The sequence below is a fragment of the Macrobrachium nipponense genome, chromosome 34 (genome assembly GCF_015104395.2).
Source record: "Macrobrachium nipponense isolate FS-2020 chromosome 34, ASM1510439v2, whole genome shotgun sequence".
NCBI classification, from domain to species: domain Eukaryota; kingdom Metazoa; phylum Arthropoda; class Malacostraca; order Decapoda; family Palaemonidae; genus Macrobrachium; species Macrobrachium nipponense.
Genome location: NC_061095.1, coordinates 13,758,477 through 13,778,118, shown reverse-complemented (window position 1 = coordinate 13,778,118; position 19,642 = coordinate 13,758,477). Strand labels below are relative to the sequence as shown.

The 19,642-nt window shown below is 42.3% G+C and overlaps 1 protein-coding gene across 1 annotated transcript in view; it reads right to left on the bottom strand.

Moving 5' to 3' along the window:
- Positions 1–4,780: 4,780 nt before the first annotated feature.
- LOC135207912 (WD repeat-containing protein 74-like) overlaps positions 4,781–19,642 on the bottom strand; it is a 32,591-nt gene continuing 17,729 nt past the window's right edge. The window contains exons 2-7 of the mRNA XM_064239848.1: positions 16,883–17,004; positions 16,473–16,683; positions 15,747–15,848; positions 13,445–13,545; positions 5,211–5,418; positions 4,781–5,018 (exon numbers count right to left, since the gene is read on the bottom strand). Coding sequence (XP_064095918.1) covers positions 4,821–5,018; positions 5,211–5,418; positions 13,445–13,545; positions 15,747–15,848; positions 16,473–16,683; positions 16,883–17,004 — 942 coding nt within the window. The 3' untranslated portion in view covers positions 4,781–4,820. The remainder of the gene's footprint in view (positions 5,019–5,210; positions 5,419–13,444; positions 13,546–15,746; positions 15,849–16,472; positions 16,684–16,882; positions 17,005–19,642) is intronic.

Below are 19,642 nucleotides of genomic sequence, written 5' to 3'. Positions count from 1 at the left end.
CCACAACTTGCAGCTCTCTCTTGCAGCTAATTTCTGCTAGCACTGCTTGAACCTTTAGGTGTAAAAGTGTGGAGTAAAATTTGTTGGAAAGGTTGTAATATAAAGTGGTAGATAATGTATGCAAGAAGTCTTGATAATTCCTTCATTTAACCGTCAGGCCGTTGATAATCATTTTTAAATGCAACAGCATGTCAGTCTTTGTTACTGTAGGCTTAAAATGGTTGAGGACCTGGATTACTGTTAAAGCTTCATTTTAAGCTGTTGAATTATGAAGTGGAGAAAATGTTTTCTAGCAAAGCAGCATGTAAGCTTTAAGGGGTTACTCCTAAGACAGCTTTTGATTGATTTAGATACTGAAAGGTTGCATGCCTGAGATTTATCACCCATTTTTCTAATAAATACTTTTCAATAAACTTTGATATATTTTTAATAAAGTTGTATAGCCAAGTGTGGTTTTAACTCAATGATAGGGTGTGCTGTAGATTCAAATGAAGTTGAAAGGGTAAAGCTAGTCTTACAGTATTAGAATACCATGCTTATATAAGGTAATGAGTTGTAAATTTTTGTTTTAAGCTTAACACCGTACAATGTGTCATCTTGAGAAAGAGTCTTGGTCTATAATGATTGTATTTTTAAGACATTGTTAGTACCACCAGCATTATGGATACACCTTTAGTAAATGACCATTCCCCTATTCAGTGTGAATCAAAATTTAGTTTCTATTTGCCTCATGATATTAAGGTACATGATTCTTGTCTCCTAAAGTTTGGAAATAGCTAAGCATAGGATCTTGAAAGACTTATTATCACTTTTCTTATCATGGCACATGAATTATTCCAGAATTGCAGAAATTTTATATTGCAAGTGTGCCAAGTAATGTACAAATATGATGAGATAAGTAATTCACTCTGCTTCTCTGTCTCAGAGGTAGATTACTAAGAATTAAACCCAATTTCCACCTTTAGCAAATTTTATAATATTTTAACACTGAGTTGAGGGTTGGTTGCTAAGGTACATATTATATATATAATATATAATATATATTATAGTAAGCCTGTATATACACATGTAAGTTTGTTGCAAAAAAAATGTAACCAGGCAAAACACTAATTTGATTGTATCCTTACATGTAAAAAAAGATATATCCCAACAACAAGTTCATATCTGTGGCATTCCTTTATAAGTAGACAATAGTTTTGAAAGAGGAATTCCTTTATTTTATTTTTATTTAAGGTAGTTAAATGATAGAGACTGGTAAAGAATGAACAAGACAGTTTTCAATGGCATCACTTACTAAGGTGTCCAATACTATGTCAACTGCAGGACAGAGGATGTTTAAATGATAATGTATTGGTCTTCAGTGTACTTTACTTCAATCTGCTAGCTCTTCCTTGTCAGTCTTTCATGTTCTCAATTACCCCTACCAAATTTCTTCAGATTGATGTGAATGTACAGGAATACATTGTTTTAGATGTATCGGTTATAAGGAGAATACCAGATGACCTTGCGAGTCAATTCATTTTAGTTTATGAAAATAGTGAATCAGTGAGTTGTGCTGATGTCACAGTAATTATTTGTTTTTTATATTTTTACTTTGGTCTTCAGTAATGATTTGTTGATTATATTTTTACTTTGGTCTTGTAACAAAATGTCATTGGTTTCATTGGGACAATGTATGTTATAATTAGATGATCCATGCATGTAATACTTTGAAAAAGTGTATAATCTACTAGTATTTGGAAATTTATAACATGCTTCTTTTTTGGCTTTAGGAAATTTTGTCATATATTGAAAGACTTCATTTTCAATAGAACTAAATGAGCTAGTAACTAGGAACATTTTGTTCTACTTAAGTTTTCCTTGAATTACACAGTACAATGCTAGAAGAGCCTATGTTCAGTGCATTGAATGGCTGTGTATCCTTCCATATAAAATGTCTTTTGAGTGTACTGCATAACATGCTGTAATACTAATTTCCATTTCATCAGTGTCTTTCTTGCAGAAACTTCTAGTCCAAGTAGAGTCATTTAACAGACGGATATAACCAAAGTGAATGTTTGAAGAAGGTTCCGTGTATTGTTTTTCCAAGTACAGCACAGGTAGCATTTAAAATCCCACCCCCTGTTGTAACATACACCAATTTTACAGCCTTCCCAGTAAGGTGGTGTGGTGTACACAATGTCATGTACAGTACAGTGCTGTGCAAGTAATTTTTGTTTGTATATTATGAGTTAAGACAATTTGGTTTTTTCCCCTTGAAAATGTACTATTTTAATTACATCCAGTCTTCTTGGTAAATGTTGCTTTTAAGTAGCTCACTTAGTTTAGAAAGGTTGCATTAGACATGTATTTGAATATATGTATTGTTTGAGAATTTTTTTTAAAGGTTATCAGGAATTAGTACTATGCAAGGTAGTGTTCCACTTTCAAGTGTGTAATGATGATAAAGGCAAATAATATCATTAAATATGAATGAAATACAGACAAGTATCATTTGCAGTGTTAGTCTGTTATATGTTTTTGAATAAAAAAAAAAAAATTTGTTTATACAGAAATATCTTTCGAAGTATTCATGGTTAAAAGTAGCCAAGATTTTGGCTTGTCTACAATAGATCAGTTTATCTGTAGATTGTTTAAGTGGATTAAATTGAATTCAGTACCTTGATTAAATCAATAAATCTGCTTTAGTATGATTTTGTACTAACCATTTACTGTATAACATAAGAATGAAAAATTGTAATATATTTTTTATATTATTTCGAGTATGTTTATCCTCATTTAAAAATACATAACTATTTGATAACATTGGTAAACTTTGTATTGGTGTGTTTCATACCACGGAACTGTACTTTACGTAAGCATTATCTTCCACTGATAAACATATAGATAACCATAAACAAAAGCATGTGCTAATTGTTACTAGAGCTTGAGGGGAAGGGAGGGGGCACCAAGATAGATTGGGCCTTCCCTTCTACTGCTACTATGAGTAGGGGATGAATTTTCATGCCACTGGGGTGATTGGTGGTAAAAGGGATTAAACCCTGTTTTGTTTGTATGGTGTTTATACTTTGCATGGAACCAGTGGTTATTCAGCAACGGGACCAACGGCTTTACGCGACTTCCGAACCACGTCGAGAATGAACTTCTATCACCAGAAATACGCATCTCTCTCTCCTCAATGGAATGACCGAGAATCGAACCCGCGACCACCAAGGTGGGACGCTAATACCATACCAACTACGCCGCTGAGGCGCTTAAACCCTGGGTATTATGTATCTTTAAGAATGGTTGGTTAAAGACTAATTTTTAGGGACTGTCGACCTCCTCTCTCTTGGCCATCAGTTCATTTCCCTGTATGGAAAGTAGTGCTGTCAGTGAACTGTAGGCATTACTTAAGGTTCTTTACTGCGTGCCTTCGGCCCTTAGCTGCAAACCTTTTTGTCTCCTTTCACTGTACTTCCTTTCATATTCTCTCTTCCATCTTACTTTCCATCCTCTCCTAACAATTCATAGTGCAACTGCGAGTTTTCCTCCTGTTACACCTTTCAAAAATTTTGCTGTCAAATTCCCTTTCAGTGCTGAATGACTTCATAGGTTCCAGTGCTTGGCCTTTGGCCTACCCTCCATCAATTCTGTTGCCGGCTTACCCTACAAGTTCTCCTAAAGCTTTGGCCCCTGTTGGTAGAAGTGGAGGCAATACTGGAGAGAGAGAGAGAGAGAGAGAGAGAGAGAGAGAGAGAGAGAGAGAGAGAGAGAGAGAGAGATTGATGAACTGTTTCTTGAGTTGGCTCTTACAGTGAGATGTCAAAAAAGGGGGGGGTGTGGATACCTCTCCATCATACAAGTTTTATGGTAATTTGTTTCAAGATGGAAATTTTTTTTTTTTTCCAGAAGTATCTCAGTTCTGAATGCAATAGAGTGCACCTTGTCAATTTTGGCCCCTTGCACAGTATACATTGCAGCATCCCTATGCCAGTAATTTAGAATGACTTAACAGGTGTAAAGTATTAATCTATGAAAGGGGCTTGAACTGACTGATACTTTTCAACCAAGTGAAGTAATGCCATCCATGGTACTATTCTACTAGTCATTATATTTTCATGTGCATGAAAAAATGCAAATACTTGGCTAACTAAGAACATTCGGAATACAACCAGTGGAAATAAATTATACAAACTTCCTTTGGCAGACAGTTTTCTACTGCAAAATACTCTTCAATTATTAATTATGGAAATAACCCCACTACAATGTTCCACTCCTATTACGATTTGCAACCAAGCCCATTTATTTATCAAAATGTGTGCTCATCCTTAAAGAGAGAACTTCATTAAATTAGCATATTCAAACCTATATTTTTGTAAATTATCATATTCAAAGCTATATTTTTCAAGTCTTTAGCCTAATCTAAATCAAAGGTGTATCAAACAAAAGAAAATGCTAAGAGTGAAATTAAATGAGCATTACTACCACATATGTATTCTAACAACAATTAAATACAACTGTCAATTACATCCTTCACTCTTGTAAAGCAGTGAATTCCTCCAGGAAGACTATTCCTTTCTTTGGATTTTTTCATCTTACTTCCAGTAAATTGGCCCCACTGGTCTCAGTTAATCTTACTACTGCAGGAGTTGGTCCCATCTAAAAAGAAACTGAAAAACCTATGCCACCAACATGACGCAGATTTGTACCACATTTTCAAAGAAAAACAAGATTACCTATGCAGCTAGGAATAAGCTGCTTTTCTTATCTTAAACTTATAGGGATTTAAAACCCTGCATTATTAGTAAATTTAATCTCTCCAGTATTCTAAAAGCAAATCATAGACTGAGTGCTGCCCAATCAGCGTCCGATCTTGCAACTTTCTCCTTGGTAGGCTCAAGAATGACATCATCCTTATCCTCAGTAACTTTGGCTTTCTTTTTCCGCTTCACAGGTCTTTTAATGACTGGTATGAAATCTTTAGTATTAATTTCATCCTTTACTAGCAGACAGTTGAGTCTTGACTTCAAATATTCCTGAAAAATAAAAACGATTATCTCTGTAGTAATACTAATAAGATATTTTTCAAGATTATATGCACAGTACTCTAATAGCACTCTGGGTACAGAGTGATAATAAGTCAAAATAAGTGCTTCAAAAACATGTCCAACAGTTCAAATGCCATAAACATTAATTCAAGTTTTCAACTCCCAACAAAGCACTCTTACATTGAAGAGCACCTTCGTAGACCACAAATGATGTACTCTCAAGAAACGATCCATGGAAACTGTGAAAACCAATGGATGCTCACGATGGACTACAATATCTCGGACAGCTCCAGCATATCCTTTAAAAACATGAACAGGCATGTCTGGCCTTGTTCCACGGTAGTCAAACAAAGCCATTCTTCCATGAGATGCTCCTACAACCACCTGCCTGTAAAATAAAAATGTGCTATCAACTATATTACCTTGAATACAAATCTTTCATTAATGGAACAATTATGAACTAATTTTTTCTCAAGATCCTGAATTTAAGAAATCCCACATACCATTTCTAAAGCACTCAAGAATCTGAATTATATGAAACCACACAAAACATTCTAAAGCTGTTCCCAATTAAAACAGATTGCAAGTTGAATTTAACCTATCTGGATATGCAAAATGACAATTTGTCGAAAATTGCATTTTTCCTAACTATACAAAACCTGAGGTCCTTTAACAATAGGAAGGTAACTAGCGGCAGCTGGACGGTCGAAGCTTCGAACAAGGGAGAACGGTAGTTAACTGCTTGTCCGATCGTGCGCGCGCCCGCGCGCCCGAGAGGTGAAGAATCACTTTTGCTTTAGGCCCATGCAAAAAGTTGCAGAGTGAGGGGGGTGGCATGAGGTGGGACTATATGTAAAGGACCTCAGGTTTGTATAGTAGGAAAAACGGAAAAATGCAATTTTCGACAAATTGTCATTTGTTCCGATACGTAATACAAACCCTCGGTCCTTTAACAATAGGAAGACTCCACTTCTTGGTGGGAGGAATCTGAGTCTTTTTTGGTGAACAAGACTGGTGTTCGTCCAACCCTGGAGTGCCTCCCTGGTCGTAAGAGCAAGGGAGGGATCCAAACCTCTGTCCGATTGATCGGGGTGTGCACCGCAGGATCAATGGTCAGACCTCTGGGCCAAGTACTAAGAGAGAGGCAAGCGTATCTCTTCGTACCAGCAAGCAAGAACTTGTTCCTGTTTGCAAGAGACAATCATAAAATGATGGGTTTGTCTCAATTTGGCATCCACTTCCTCCCCCTTGTTGGTTTGGAGGAAGTGGTGGATATTACTCTATCCCCTACTGAAAGGGATAGGATGGTGCTCTATTGAGTAGCTCACCTGCATCTCGTCCTTACCCAGCAGGGTGACGACCGTGTCCCTCTACCCAAAGGTAGAGGGAAGAAAAGATGGGAAGAGGAGCCAGTCACACTCTCATTCCTCATCCATTCTTACGGTCACACCAGGACTCGATGCTGTTCAGCCTGCGAGGGTCTGGGTTAACTACACAACGTGTTAGCAACCACACGGTTTCCCAAGGAAAAAGATCCAGGAACTGTGGGCAATATCCTGAAGGTAGAAGGAGGTGCATGCGGTCCGGTTGACCACCGGAGGCGCCTGCCTTCAACCTGCGCCACGGAGAAGTTCTTGCGGAACGCGAGAGAATGATGAAGAGGCGTCCACACTCATCCTGGGTGTCGAGTTTCTTCAGACAGCTCCGTCGCACCTTCACAGGACAAAGCAGCATAGCCTTCGTATCGGAGGCGGTGACGTCATTAGGGAGGGAGTATTGTGAAGGACTCGAACCAATCGTCAGTTACCGAAGGGTTCTGAGTCTTCGCTACGAAGATCAGTACGAAATCGAGCGTCACAAATCCCCATCCCTTTGTGCTTAATGACTTCTCAAGAGAAGTCATGCAGTTACCTAAGACGAAAAGAAGGGAATAGTCGTATGACCTATCCCTCTTCTCGACTTTGGTTATGTACAGTACTCATACTGACAAGCTATTAAGACGAAGTAATGATTGCTCTGGAACAAACCGAACTAAGTCCACAGCATAGTTCGTAAACTGACTCGGGCGCTCTGACAGCTGCCGACTGACTGGTTCGGAATCAGTAGAGGCAAAGTTGTCCAAGCATCCGGGTAAGTCACGTGACCTTCGCCCTTTAAAGAGTTATGCTGAGAGACCAAACAAATAAAATATTTGTTAGTCACCGATGCCGGACGGCGCGGCGATGATTCTCTTAATGCATAAGCTCAAAAGGCGAAAGTCAATTGCCTTCAAAAGACCGAGGTCCCTGATGGCAAGAAAATCTCATAGACGTTGAATCTCAGCTTAAGGAGAAACAACACTATGTGACGTTGAAGACGAAGGTAGGCAATGAATGCAACCTACGTCTTCCAGCTGAATCGAGAGAAGGAATCTCAAGATTCTAAACCTGTGCTTACAAATGACTGAAAACGCTAACCGCCATTTCATTGCTGTCCGTTGTGCAATGAAAGCGGGGCGTTCTCAGTAATGAAACACAGGGGAGAGCCGCTTGAAGAACTGCTTCTCATGGGCTGAACGTTTGGAAGTAGAGCTGGCAGGTGTGGGAGTAGGCGATGTCTTTCAATACATCTGCTAATCCGGGTGAACATCCGAATACAAGATATTTTGAGGACAAACTCAGATTCCGCAAAAATCATTCGCATTATCGGGATACGATGCAGCAAGAGACTATTACAGAATTCTGTTACCGTGCGGTAAACAGAAAGATGAGAGTCGAATAGATATCTCTGTTTAAAATTCTCGCAATACCGAAGACGATGAATACTAGCGTTTCTCAGCAGTAGATGGTCATTCATGTATGCGAGAATCCCCGTTAATCAGAGACTTAAGTCCGTGATTGTTGGGCAGAGATACGGTTGTTATTCAATCAAAGCAGGTGAGAAAGACATAAACAACCGTCTATCTCAAAGCGGCAGCTGATACTGAAATGCCTCGGGCAATTCAATACGCAGTAGCTGTCGCTGACTCGTTCATCCTGATGTTGCCAAGTAATCCTTTCAACGAAGGAATGCGTTCGGCTAGAAACACCGAGCATAAAAAGATATGCGAGCAATTATATTTAAGCGAAACGAATTTCGGTAAATATAAAAGCTTAAATGGTGTTGTTGTGACAACACCATAAGTATATAAAATTGAAACTGGAAACTCCTGGAGGTTGCAGGCAACCCGGGTTGGCAGTTCAATTAGAATACTTTTTCGTCTAAGTCGCAATCCGTAGAATACCAACCCAGGATATGCGCCTACCCCTCCGGACCATTCAACTGCTTAGCAGAATCATGTCGCGAGGTTAATATACGTAGTAGTATTTGTAGGATTCTGAACAACGATCTCCATCCTAAATTCTTTCCTTCAAGAAAACAAAATAAGGATTGGAGATCGACCACCTTCGTTCTCTATTAAAGAAAGAGTGAAGGAGAAGTCTTCCTCGAAGAAAGCTTCAATGGTGAACAGAATACTAAGACGATAGTTCCAGCCAAACTGGATATTCCCCGTCCATTCTTCTCTATTCCAGGTTGGTCGCCTACTGTGAGATAGTCTTCTTTCAGCAGCAGTCTTCCTTGCTAATGCTAGAAATTCCAGGAATTCGAGCATAGGCGAGGTTCCCGATTATCGTGTAACTATCGGGGATTCTCGTCTCGCTCACTTTGGACCGTGGTCTCGCCTAAGTGTTTGGAGATCGTAAGAAACTCTAACACTCTGAATGCGCTAGAAATTCCGTAGAATTTTAAGCAGTCTGCGCCCCCCAAACCCCCACCGAATTCGTCAAACGATATCGGCTGGTGGTCCTCTCGATTCCCGTAGAAATCGAGAATGGGGCAGGATCCCTCCTCAACGACCGGGGCTTACGTCAGGTAGGACCCGAAGGTCCCCCCTGGTAGCGCAGTCCCCAACGTGGGATCCTACAGAGAAATCTCTGTAGGATCCTTCCCCTTTCCCTCGTAGCCGTAAGGAGAGAGGGAATGGGGGAGGAATTGGATACTCGCTCGCCTTCCCAGTGGAAACTAGCAGTTTTGGAGAAGAGTAGGAGCAGCCATCCGCTTGCGGCGATGGCCTCTCAGAGTCTGGGAAAACGTATCGTCAGGAGAAAACGTGCCCCGAGGAGGGTTACGAACTCTCACTGTAGGTAAGGGTCTGCCGCCACTGTGAACGTCGTCTGGGTGGGGCTGATCGACACCTGACAGGAGAGAGCCGATACCGTCCTCCGACTCATTCCAGTCCTCGTCGAGGTCGAAACCTCTCAGGAGGACCGAAGGAGTATTTAAATACGGTGTCCGAAGACACGTAGAAACGCCGCTGTCGCAGTAGAGGAGGTGGAAGTAGCTTGATCGATCGGCCAGAACTGAGAGAGCCTTCTTGTCCGAGACGAGAGACTCTGGTTCAAGACAGAATCGGCAAGCTCCGATCGCGGCATACCCACCGTCGGTTGGGTTCCCTCTCGGGCCCCAAAACAAAACGACTCGAGCAGAGACATGGGCTCTGCTGGTGGGAGCGGCGATCCTTCCCCCCGTCGTTGTGCTGACGAATCAGTGCAATAACCTGGGTAAAGTTACTCTGAATCTCGGAGTTACAGCGTCTTGAGGAGTAGGACCGTCCAGTCCCTCCAACAAGAGCATCTCCCAGGACCCTCCTCCTTCAGAAGAAGGACAGCAACAGATCCCTGACGGTTGCCTCCAATCATTTGCGCGTACGTCCTGGTTGGTCCTAAGACCAACCTGGCACGTGCGGCGTCGTGACGGGATCGTGAGCGGCGCATCTCTCACGATCACTCCTATATACCTCGCTCTTCCTGGCGTATGCCGAGGAAGTTGAAGGTATCGGAGAGACAGAACTGACGCTACCCCCTCTCCCCCTGACGGTCGCCTCCAATCACTTGCGCGTACGTCCTGGTTGGTCCTAAGACCATACGTGGCACGTGCGGCATCGTGACGGGATCGTGAGCGGCGCACCTCTCACGATCACTCCTAGCTACCTCGCTCTTCCCGGTGTAGCCCGAGGAAGTTGAAGGTAGTGGAGAGACAGACCTGACGCTCCCCCCCCGCTCGCTGCAGGACCAGCGTACGTGGGGGGCTGCAGCCGATCACCAACCCGCGGTGGGTGGGGATCGATCTGCAGGCCTGGCCGTGCCGCTCACCTGTGGCGAGCGGCTCGACTGAGCACGTCGACCCCGGTCCCTCCCCGTGCGTCAGACGAGCTGCTGCTGGTCACCGTTAACCGCCCGGTCCCTGTGGGAGCGGCGTCAGGTTGACCTGCAGAGCTCGCTTTTCGCCGTGAGACCGGTGAGCGTCCTCGCGGCACGTCAAACCGCCTGGTTACCAGCCGAGGCTGGTACCGTCGGTCGAGGGGACCTGGGGGACCTCTTCCCAGCCTCAACCCGTGGCCGGTCAGAGACCGTCACGTCCACCCGAGGTACCGGCTGGTCGCTGCGAGAGCGGCCGCTGGCCTGGCGAGAGTCACCTGAGCGGCTCTCGACAGTCTTCTGCTCCGTGCCTCGGTCCATGACGCTGAGCATAACGAAAACAGGCGTCTTTAACTTTGGCTGCACGGTCACCCGAAGGAGGGGGGGGGGGGGGGGGATCGTACACTCGGAACTTCTCCGCGGACGGACGACCGGCCGGTACCTGGCTTAGCAGCAGAGCTGCCAAGACCAGGCGAGGGTGTACCAGCGGTAGCCAGCACACCCTTGGTCCCCGTCTTCTTCTTCTTCTCAGAAGGGGAGACGGGCCCCGTTCCCGAAGGAACAGGAGGACCAGCAGAAGAACCCCCCCCGTCACACCGGAATGTGACGAGCCCTTCGAAGTTCCCGAAGGAGTCTTCTTAGGGGGAATAACAAAACAAAACCCGGTTACCAGCTGGTCGCTGCGAGAGCGGCCGCTGGCCTGGCGAGAGTCACCTGGAAGCGGTTCTCGCCAGCCTTCTGCTCCGTGCCGTGGTCTTGGCGCCGATGCGAACTCTGGCGCCGAAACTTTGGCTGCACGGTCTCCCGAGGGAGAGCGTACACTCGGGATCTCCCGCGAACGAGAGACCGAGCCGGAACCTGGCGTAGCGGCATCGCCGCTAGCACCAGGCGAGGAAGTACCAGAGTAATCGATACTCCTCTGGTCCCCGTCTATCTCTTCCTTACGGAAGGGGGGGGAGACGGGCCCCGCTCCCGAAGGAGCAGGAGGACCAGCAGAAGGACCCCCCGTCCCACCGAGGTGGGACGGGCCCTTAGAAGTTCCCGAAGGAGACTTCTTAGGGGGAGCAGCCCCTTCCTTCTTCTTCTTCGGCTTATGGCCTTAGAAGTCGAAGGGGAAGAGGCAGCAACAGACGAAGACGAAGATGACACCTTCCTCTTCTTGCTCAGCTCACGCAGGACAGTCGTCAGGTCCTCCATCCAGGCCGGAGTCGGGCCTATTGCCGAAGCAACACGGCCCCCCCGACTGCACCTGTCCGGAAGGACCTGGGACGGTGGGAAGACACACCATGGGTCAGGACCAGCATGGACAGGCGCAGGAACCAGGATCGACAGAACAGCAACCAGCTCAGGAGCGGCAGGAACAGCGGCAGCGGTAAACACAGAAGGGACAAGCCAAGCCAGTAGCGGGAACCACACTCAGCGACAGGTACGGCAGGCCCAGCCATCGCCTCGTAGAATCATCGGCAGCCAGCGTGGTACTGGCGGCCGGTCCAGGCGAGCTGCTGGAACAGCGGAAGTCTGGGGCAGGCAACACGAAGAAAAACACGGAGGCGCGGCGGCATACCCCTCCTCGGTACGGCGGCGACCGGCCCTAGAAGCGGCAGACGGCGTCACCGACACAGCATGGGGAGTGTAGACCAGCGGGGGAAGCAGCATAAGCGGCCGTGAAGGTGTAGTGGAGACCACTCCAAGGTCACCGCCCCAGACCTCGCTAGACTCTGCAGCAGATCGTGGATGCTAGGCACGCCCTGCAGCCGCAGTGGTCCATACCTGTCAAGGTCGTCTCCCACGGCTGTAGCACCTGCGGTAGCACAGACAGATTAGTAAGAGGGGGTGGGTTCCCTCACGCACGGGGGGGGAGACATGCCCCACCCCGAACGGAAGGAAGACCCCAAAAACAAAATACGAGGAAGCTGAGCGGGGGGGCAGGGAAAGAAGACGAAGAATCGGATACCAAGGGAGTCGCGGGAGAGCTTTTCGACGACTTCCTGGCAGACCTTCGCTTCCCCTACCCGACCCCCGCACAGCAGTGAAAAGTAATATGAAAATGAAACAGAATACTGCACTTGCGATTCACTTCATAGGACTTAAAGAGGGAAAAATCAATTCCCGGTAAGAGCGGAAAACTTGTTGATCCATAATAATATGATGCTATCATAAATATATATGAAAATGAACAATACTGCACTTGCTATTTTCACTTTCACAGCAATAAATCGTAAGGATTAATTCCCGGGTGTTAAGAACGGAAATTGATCCAAATTAAATTTGATGCAATTAATAAATGAAAATGAAAAGAAAACTGCATTGCGAATCCACTTTCATTGCATTCTATTCATACAAAATAAGAGGCTCTTGCCGAGTGCAATCAAGCTCTCGGCAACGAACGCACAGGGCAAAAATATAATGAAAAAGAGTACTTACATCTTTCAATTACACACTTTCGCCCAAATACATGACTCGGCGCGAGTGCGCCCGCCCTCGGCACGAGACATAATTCAAGGGTTTCAATTCATGAAAAGAGCGAAATCGCCGTCTCTACGGCGATAGCTCCATGTTGATTCATAATTAAGTAATGAAAATGAAAAACAGGTGTTACTTACAGTTTCATTTTCAAGTCAAACCAAACCATTAGTAGAAAAACACAATATAAACAAAGCATACGACGATGGCGCGGGCAGAGAGCGATGACGAACACGTCCTTCACACCCGCGGCCGAAAGCAAAAGTGATTCTTCACCTCTCGGGCGCGCGGGCGCACGATCGGACAAGCAGTTTAACTACAGTTCTCCCCTTGTTCGAAGCCTTACGACCGTACCCAGCTGCCGCTAGTTACCTTCCTATTGTTAAAGGACCGAGGGTTTTGTATTACGTATCGGAACAAACCAAAGTTATTAAGTAATATATTTTTCCATTTATAATTCAATTCACCAATTAGTGGTACAAAAGATATTTCATGAGAACTTCAACAAAACAAGCAGAAACAGAATGAGGTACGAGAGAGAGAGAGAGAGAGAGAGAGAAGACCAGAGAGCGAGAGAGAGAGCGAGAGAGAGAGAGAGAGAGAGAGAGAGAGAGAGAGGAGAGAGTGTGTGTGTGTGTGTGTGTGTGTGTGTGTGTGTGTGTGTGTGTGTGGAGAGAGAGAGAGAGAGAGAGAGAGAGGAGAGAGAGAGAGAGAGAGAGAGAGAGACTGACTTACTTATCATTGGTGGGAACTGCCGCAATAGTGGTTAGTGGATATTCTCCCCACTCAAAATCCATTATAGGCCTTCTCTGCCTACCAGGATCGTAAAGACGTATCTATGAAGAAAAAGATTACAATTACATATACAACATAACAATGCTGTAGTGGAATAGAGCTGATACTGTACTATGAGCAGCGTACACTGGACAGTGCAAAAGATTCTTCGTAACATCCTTCAGTCTCAGCTGACCGCTTTCTGTCTTTCCTTTTCAAAATTTACCTTTGATCTTCCCATTTGAATGTCCATTTTATTTAAACTTTCTTTTGCTCCAATTTTCACCTCTCATTTAAAAACAGACTTTTCAGGTCAGCGCTATACCCAATAGGATAACATAGCGAAATGGGTCATCTATTTTATTTTAAAAAATTCTTCAAAAATCTCATGAAAAAAGGGCAAGGTATTGGATTGCACTGAGGGAGGGTGATACTCTGAATGTGTATGGCTGATGACCTATACAAAAAATTGAGAAGTGAATGGATATTCTTCTAGGGGAATGGCCAGCACCTGAGCAGATTTTTCCAGGCTGAATATCTTGCAACAGAGGCCTTTGTATTGGACCACTCCTGATGCAACAGGATGGGGTCAAGACAGCATTTGAAAATGCATGAACACACAAAGAATTAACAAAACACAAAACCTCTCTTCAAATATATTCCATCAAAGCATTACACCTTAAATGAATTACTAGTTTCCTTTAAAAAATAAATACACCATAGATATATGCCTAGAAAAGAAAAAAAGAATTAATGACAAGGTTTAAAAATAAAATGTATTCTCAATTTTAGTCAAACAGTCAACACTTGAAAGAAACTTAACGTGTATCTATAAAAATAGATTACTAATCAACGATAGAACACAGCTCAACAAGATTAACAAGACAACTAAATAACATTTTTACTTACATTGAGCTCAATATAATTTTCCTTATAACGTTCTGAAATATTCAAACATCTGCTTCTTACAAAAAGTATCTCAATTCACCTCAACACTACTATAATATAAAGCTGAATTTATGAGCATTAACCCCTTAATATATGGTAATCTACAGAAAATAAAAGTGTTTCGTGTTTAAACCCTTCATGGGAAACCCAAGATATCTTGTGATCAGTTCTTAAAATTTGACGACTTACTGTGAGATATCTCGTTAAAAAGTTAAATGCTAATGTAGAACTATTACGAGATATCTCGTGATCCACAGTGTTGTTTTAAGGTTTATTTGAGATACCTCATGTTATGTTTGGCAGTGGTAACTGCTGCTGGAAGTTATGTTATCAAGAATGACTTTTCTTGGTTTTTTTGCACAGACTACAAGTCATAGTAGCACTTCAATGGTCATCCTGGTTGTTTGGTTTTCTGCTTCTTTTCACCAGTTTTTATGTAAGTTTGGTTGTTTTATTTGTCATCTTAGACTGGTTATATGTTATATTACTGATTTATCATGATGCTGATGTCTCTTTTGTTAGGTAATCATTTGACTATTTTGAGATATGTCAAGTAACCGGCAATCTTGAGAGATCGTTAGTTTGTTTTATGTATTCTTTTTGCCTGTTTTTAGGTAAGTTTGGCTGTTTTATGTCATCTTAGACTGTTTATGTTATATTGATCTATCAAGTTGAAGTCGTGTCTTTAGTTAGTCTCTTAACCAGCTGTGATTTTGAAAATCTTTTTATTTCTTCATTTCTTTTGTTTTTTATTTAATGAATATTTTCTAAATTACTAAAACTAAGTTTACAAGATATTTCATGGTAACCCAAAATAAGTATTATTTGTATGAGATAACTCATAATGACCATAAAAAGATCTCAAATTGAATTTCTAAAAATCACTATCTTACATAATCATAATTTAACGTTGAAATTAAGACGTATAGTGTCTAAACAAAATATATTTTCAATTGATTAAAAAAAATAATTGGAATATTTTTGACACATTATGTTAAAAAATAGATCCTTTAAGAAGTTACAGATTATGCCTACTCTCTTCTACCCAGCTATTAGATTAAAGTTGAATTGGCACTTAGTATTTATTAACTTGTAAACAATGTTCTTTACTACTAAACAAATTATTGAATCAAGTTTGCATGCTCTATAAGTTAATAAAAAAAATAAATAAATAAAAAGGTTGCCTCAATAGCTGTTGCACAGCCTAGACAAATCTTCATTTGATATGATACTACAGTACTTGGAAGACTAATACTTCAACTGGCAGTTTAGCAAGGCACAACTAATTTACCACAGGTTTCAGAGTAACACTTACATTTTTGTATCTAGTAGATATTCCTACACTATGGTAATCCTGAAGATAGGCTACATCAGTTACCCACACAGGAACTCTGAGTTGTACCATATCTAACTTTACCTAGAAAGAAAAAATAAGACACGAGTTCTCCTTAAGTAGCAAGGAAATTGAAGTACTCTTCTAAGGTTCTTCATAATAAGTTCATAAAATAAAACAACTCTACCTTTCAACATTCAATACAAAAAGTTCCACTACTGCACAGGCTAAAAGTGTTCCATGTCTGATATTATTTCCAGTGTGAACCATGAATTTCTTTTAGTACAAAACCAATCTAACAAAGTCATACATATGTATAAATGAATGCAATTATTACTTGAAATGAAAAATTAAATCTTTCCCTAAATCAGTAAGATGTTAATTTGGTGTTTTTTAATTTATATTCAAATGTAATTTGGCAAAATTTTGGAATTCTCTATAGTTTTCGATGAATTTTGGAAGTCAAAATGGAAAGATAGCTAAATAAAACACTTGGAAATTAAAAATAAAAGTACAATACAAAAATAACAAATGAATTTGCTAAGTACTCTTAACAATTAAAGTTTCCTAGAATGTAGCCAGCGCAATGTCATTTAATGCAAAATGAATAACTTGTTACTCAGTTCCAAAATGAGACAAATGTACAGCTTTTACAAGAAACTGAAATAAACCATAAAAGTGTTGTAAGATATAAAATACAGTGCATACATTTTTGGCTTTGAATATGGGTTCCTGTGGCTTCTCCAGATCCCAGATATTAAGTTCATTTTCCTTCCCACCAGTAGCAATGATATTTGGTGAGACAGGTGACTGGCGCATCCGTGCCAATGTTTCTCCAGCCTTCAGTGCATTAATCTCGACAGGATTATCAGCATTCCATATTGTAACTTGTCCTGACTTTAATGCTGTTACAGTAATACTGCAAAAGAAAAAAAAAATATGTATGTATATATTTTTACTGTTCCAAAAGGAAACCTGTAAAAACTGAAAACAAGGACTGACACCAAAACAAAACTAAAGTATGACACTTACAGTACACACTGCATTGTGACTTTCATTTGATATGTATTTCTGGTAGGTTAAATACTCTTTTTAAAAACAGAAAATAAATTACTTACCCATTCCATCTGGCTAATGATACAATGGGCCCTTCACCAGTATTAATTTGACGGGATGAGACAAAGGCTTTATCTTCTGTGTCAAATACTTGAACAATTTTATTTCTCAAACCAATCAAGACCTGCACAAAAACATGTAAAAGAAGAATGTTATGGCAAATTGGTAATTTACAAAAATGATATTTTTCATGATAAAATAAAGTTTCACATATACTTACCGAACAGTTACATAGCTTATAGCTTCTTACCTACGGCAGTCGAAATTCAAATTGTTGGCGCCAGCGGCGTTGCTATCTTAAGTATAGGTGATACAAGACCCGCCCACATCCGGGAACCCTGGGTACTGCTAGCCTTCTACCGTCAATTTTCGTTTAGCCGACACGTCCATCTGTGGGGAGGTGGGTGGGCTTTGATTATGTAACTGTTCGGTAAGTATATGTGAAACTTTATTTTATCATGAAAATATCATTTTCACATAAGTGACTTACCGAACAGTTTACATAGCTGAATCCAAACTACCCGGAAGGAGGGTAGATGGACTACATAAAAATGACAGTAAGACCACATTAAAACAGCAAATGTTGCAGTACCCTACCTTGAGAGAGCAGCTGCAGGAGAATACTGCCTCTGGTTGGCGCTCTCATCACTCGTAGGAGACGTGGCAGTATAGGCCAGGGTCGTCCCTACTTAGTGGGATTTTGTAACCATGGACAAGACCGTTGGTTGACAAAATATTAAAACAGATAATGCCCTTGCCCTGGGCTTCAGAAACCAGATTAAAAAACAACAGACCATCACCTATACCAAAAATAATGACATACTCAAAAGTAATAAATAAGATCTGGAGGTTCTCCAAATAAAGTACTATGAGCCTCCAGTCTGCCCACGACTCAACAACCTATAACAAGGCGAGGAGACAGAGAGGATAGAAAGTTCCCCTATGTTTCCTTTCCAACACCATGCCCGCTACCGACAAAGGACCCAATTTACAACAACTATCATAGGTATCCTCTACATTCTTCAGGTAAAATGAGGCGAACACAGATCTCGATCTCCAAAACGTAGATTGAAGAATCGAGGAAAGCGACATATTGTGCTTGAAGCTTAAGGATGTCGCCACTGCACGTATTTCAGTGCTTTCACCTTAAGCACATTTAGAGCTGATCTTGGACTTGAGAGTGTGACTCCAGTATCAGACTTCTCAAAAAGAACGAAATAGCGTTCTTGGAGAGGGGTTTTGCAGAATTCTTAACCAAACACCAAAGTCGGTCGGAATTACCTCTAACGGATTGTGTCCTTGACAGGTAACATTTCAGAGCTCTGACAGGACATAGTAAATATTCTTCGTCCATCGGACCCACTATATTAGATAATCCCTTAAGTACAAAAGATTTAGGCCATGGGTTAGAGGGAGATTCGTTCTTTGCTAAAAATTCGTTAACAAAAGAACAAACCGCATTACGATTTTTGAACCCCACCTCTTTGTGGATGGCTTGTAACTCACTCACTCTTCCTGCTGTAGCCAAAGCGAAGAGAAAAAGTTGCCTTCCTCGTTACATCTCTCAAAGACGCTACACGAAGTGGCTCGAATCGTGAAGACATCAGAAAAGTTAAAACTACGTCCAAGTTCCAGTCTACACTATCCTTCTTGGATACTTTTACTGTATAAAAGATTTAATTAAATCTCCAATATCCTGGTTAGAGGAGATGTCAAGCCCTCTATGCTTAAACACTGAGGACAGCATAGCTCTGTACCCTTTAATTGTCGATACCGACAAGTTCTTAACTTCTTTGAAGGTACAGCAAAAAATCAGCTATTTCTGTCACAGAGGTTTTAGAAGACGAGAAATTATGTCTTCTGCACCACGTCCTAAAGACTCCCCACTTTGATTGGTAAAGCTTGGCAGAAGAGCTCTTCGACAGTTAGCATAGCCTCTGCCGCTCTACGAGAAAACCCCTTAGCTCTGACGAGTTTCCGGACAGTCTGAACCCTGTCAGTGACAGAGCGGACAAATTCTGATGATACCTGTCGAAGTGGGCTGTTTGAGTAGCCGAGGATACTGAGGAAGAAGTCTGGGATGGTCTATAACCAACTTGAGAAGGTCTGAAACCACTCTTTCCTGGGCCAGAATGGTGCTACCAACGTCATTGACACATTTTGATGTGAGAGGAACTTGTTTCAACACCTCTCTGATCATTCCAAATGGGGGAAAGGCAAAGCGTAAACGTCTAGACCCGACCAATCCTGAGCATTGCGTCGGTCTTCCAAGCAAGAGGATCTGGAACTGGGGAACAAAAGATCGGAAGTCGATTGTTCCTCGACGTGGCAAACAGATCCACTGAAGGTCTTCCCCAAAGTTTCCACAGTTCCTGACAAATTTTGTCTTGCAATGTCCACTCCGTGGGAAGAACTTGGTTTACTCGACTGAGTTCGTCTGCCAGTACATTAACTTCCCCTGTACAAACCTCGGAACGAGGGAAATATCCCGATCTTGATGACCAGAGAAGGAGATCTTCTGCGACTTTGTTGAGGGAGAATGAATGGGTTCCTCCCTGATTCCTGATATAAGATAGAGCGGTGGTGTTGTCGGAGTATACTGCCACTCTCTTTCCCACGACCAAAGGAGCGAATGCTTGCAGACCGAACCAAATCGCCTTCAACTCCTTCATGTTGATGTGATTCAACCTCTCTTTCTCTGACCATAATCCTGAGATCTTTTTGGTCCCTAGGTAGAGCTCCCCAACCTCTGTCCGATGCGT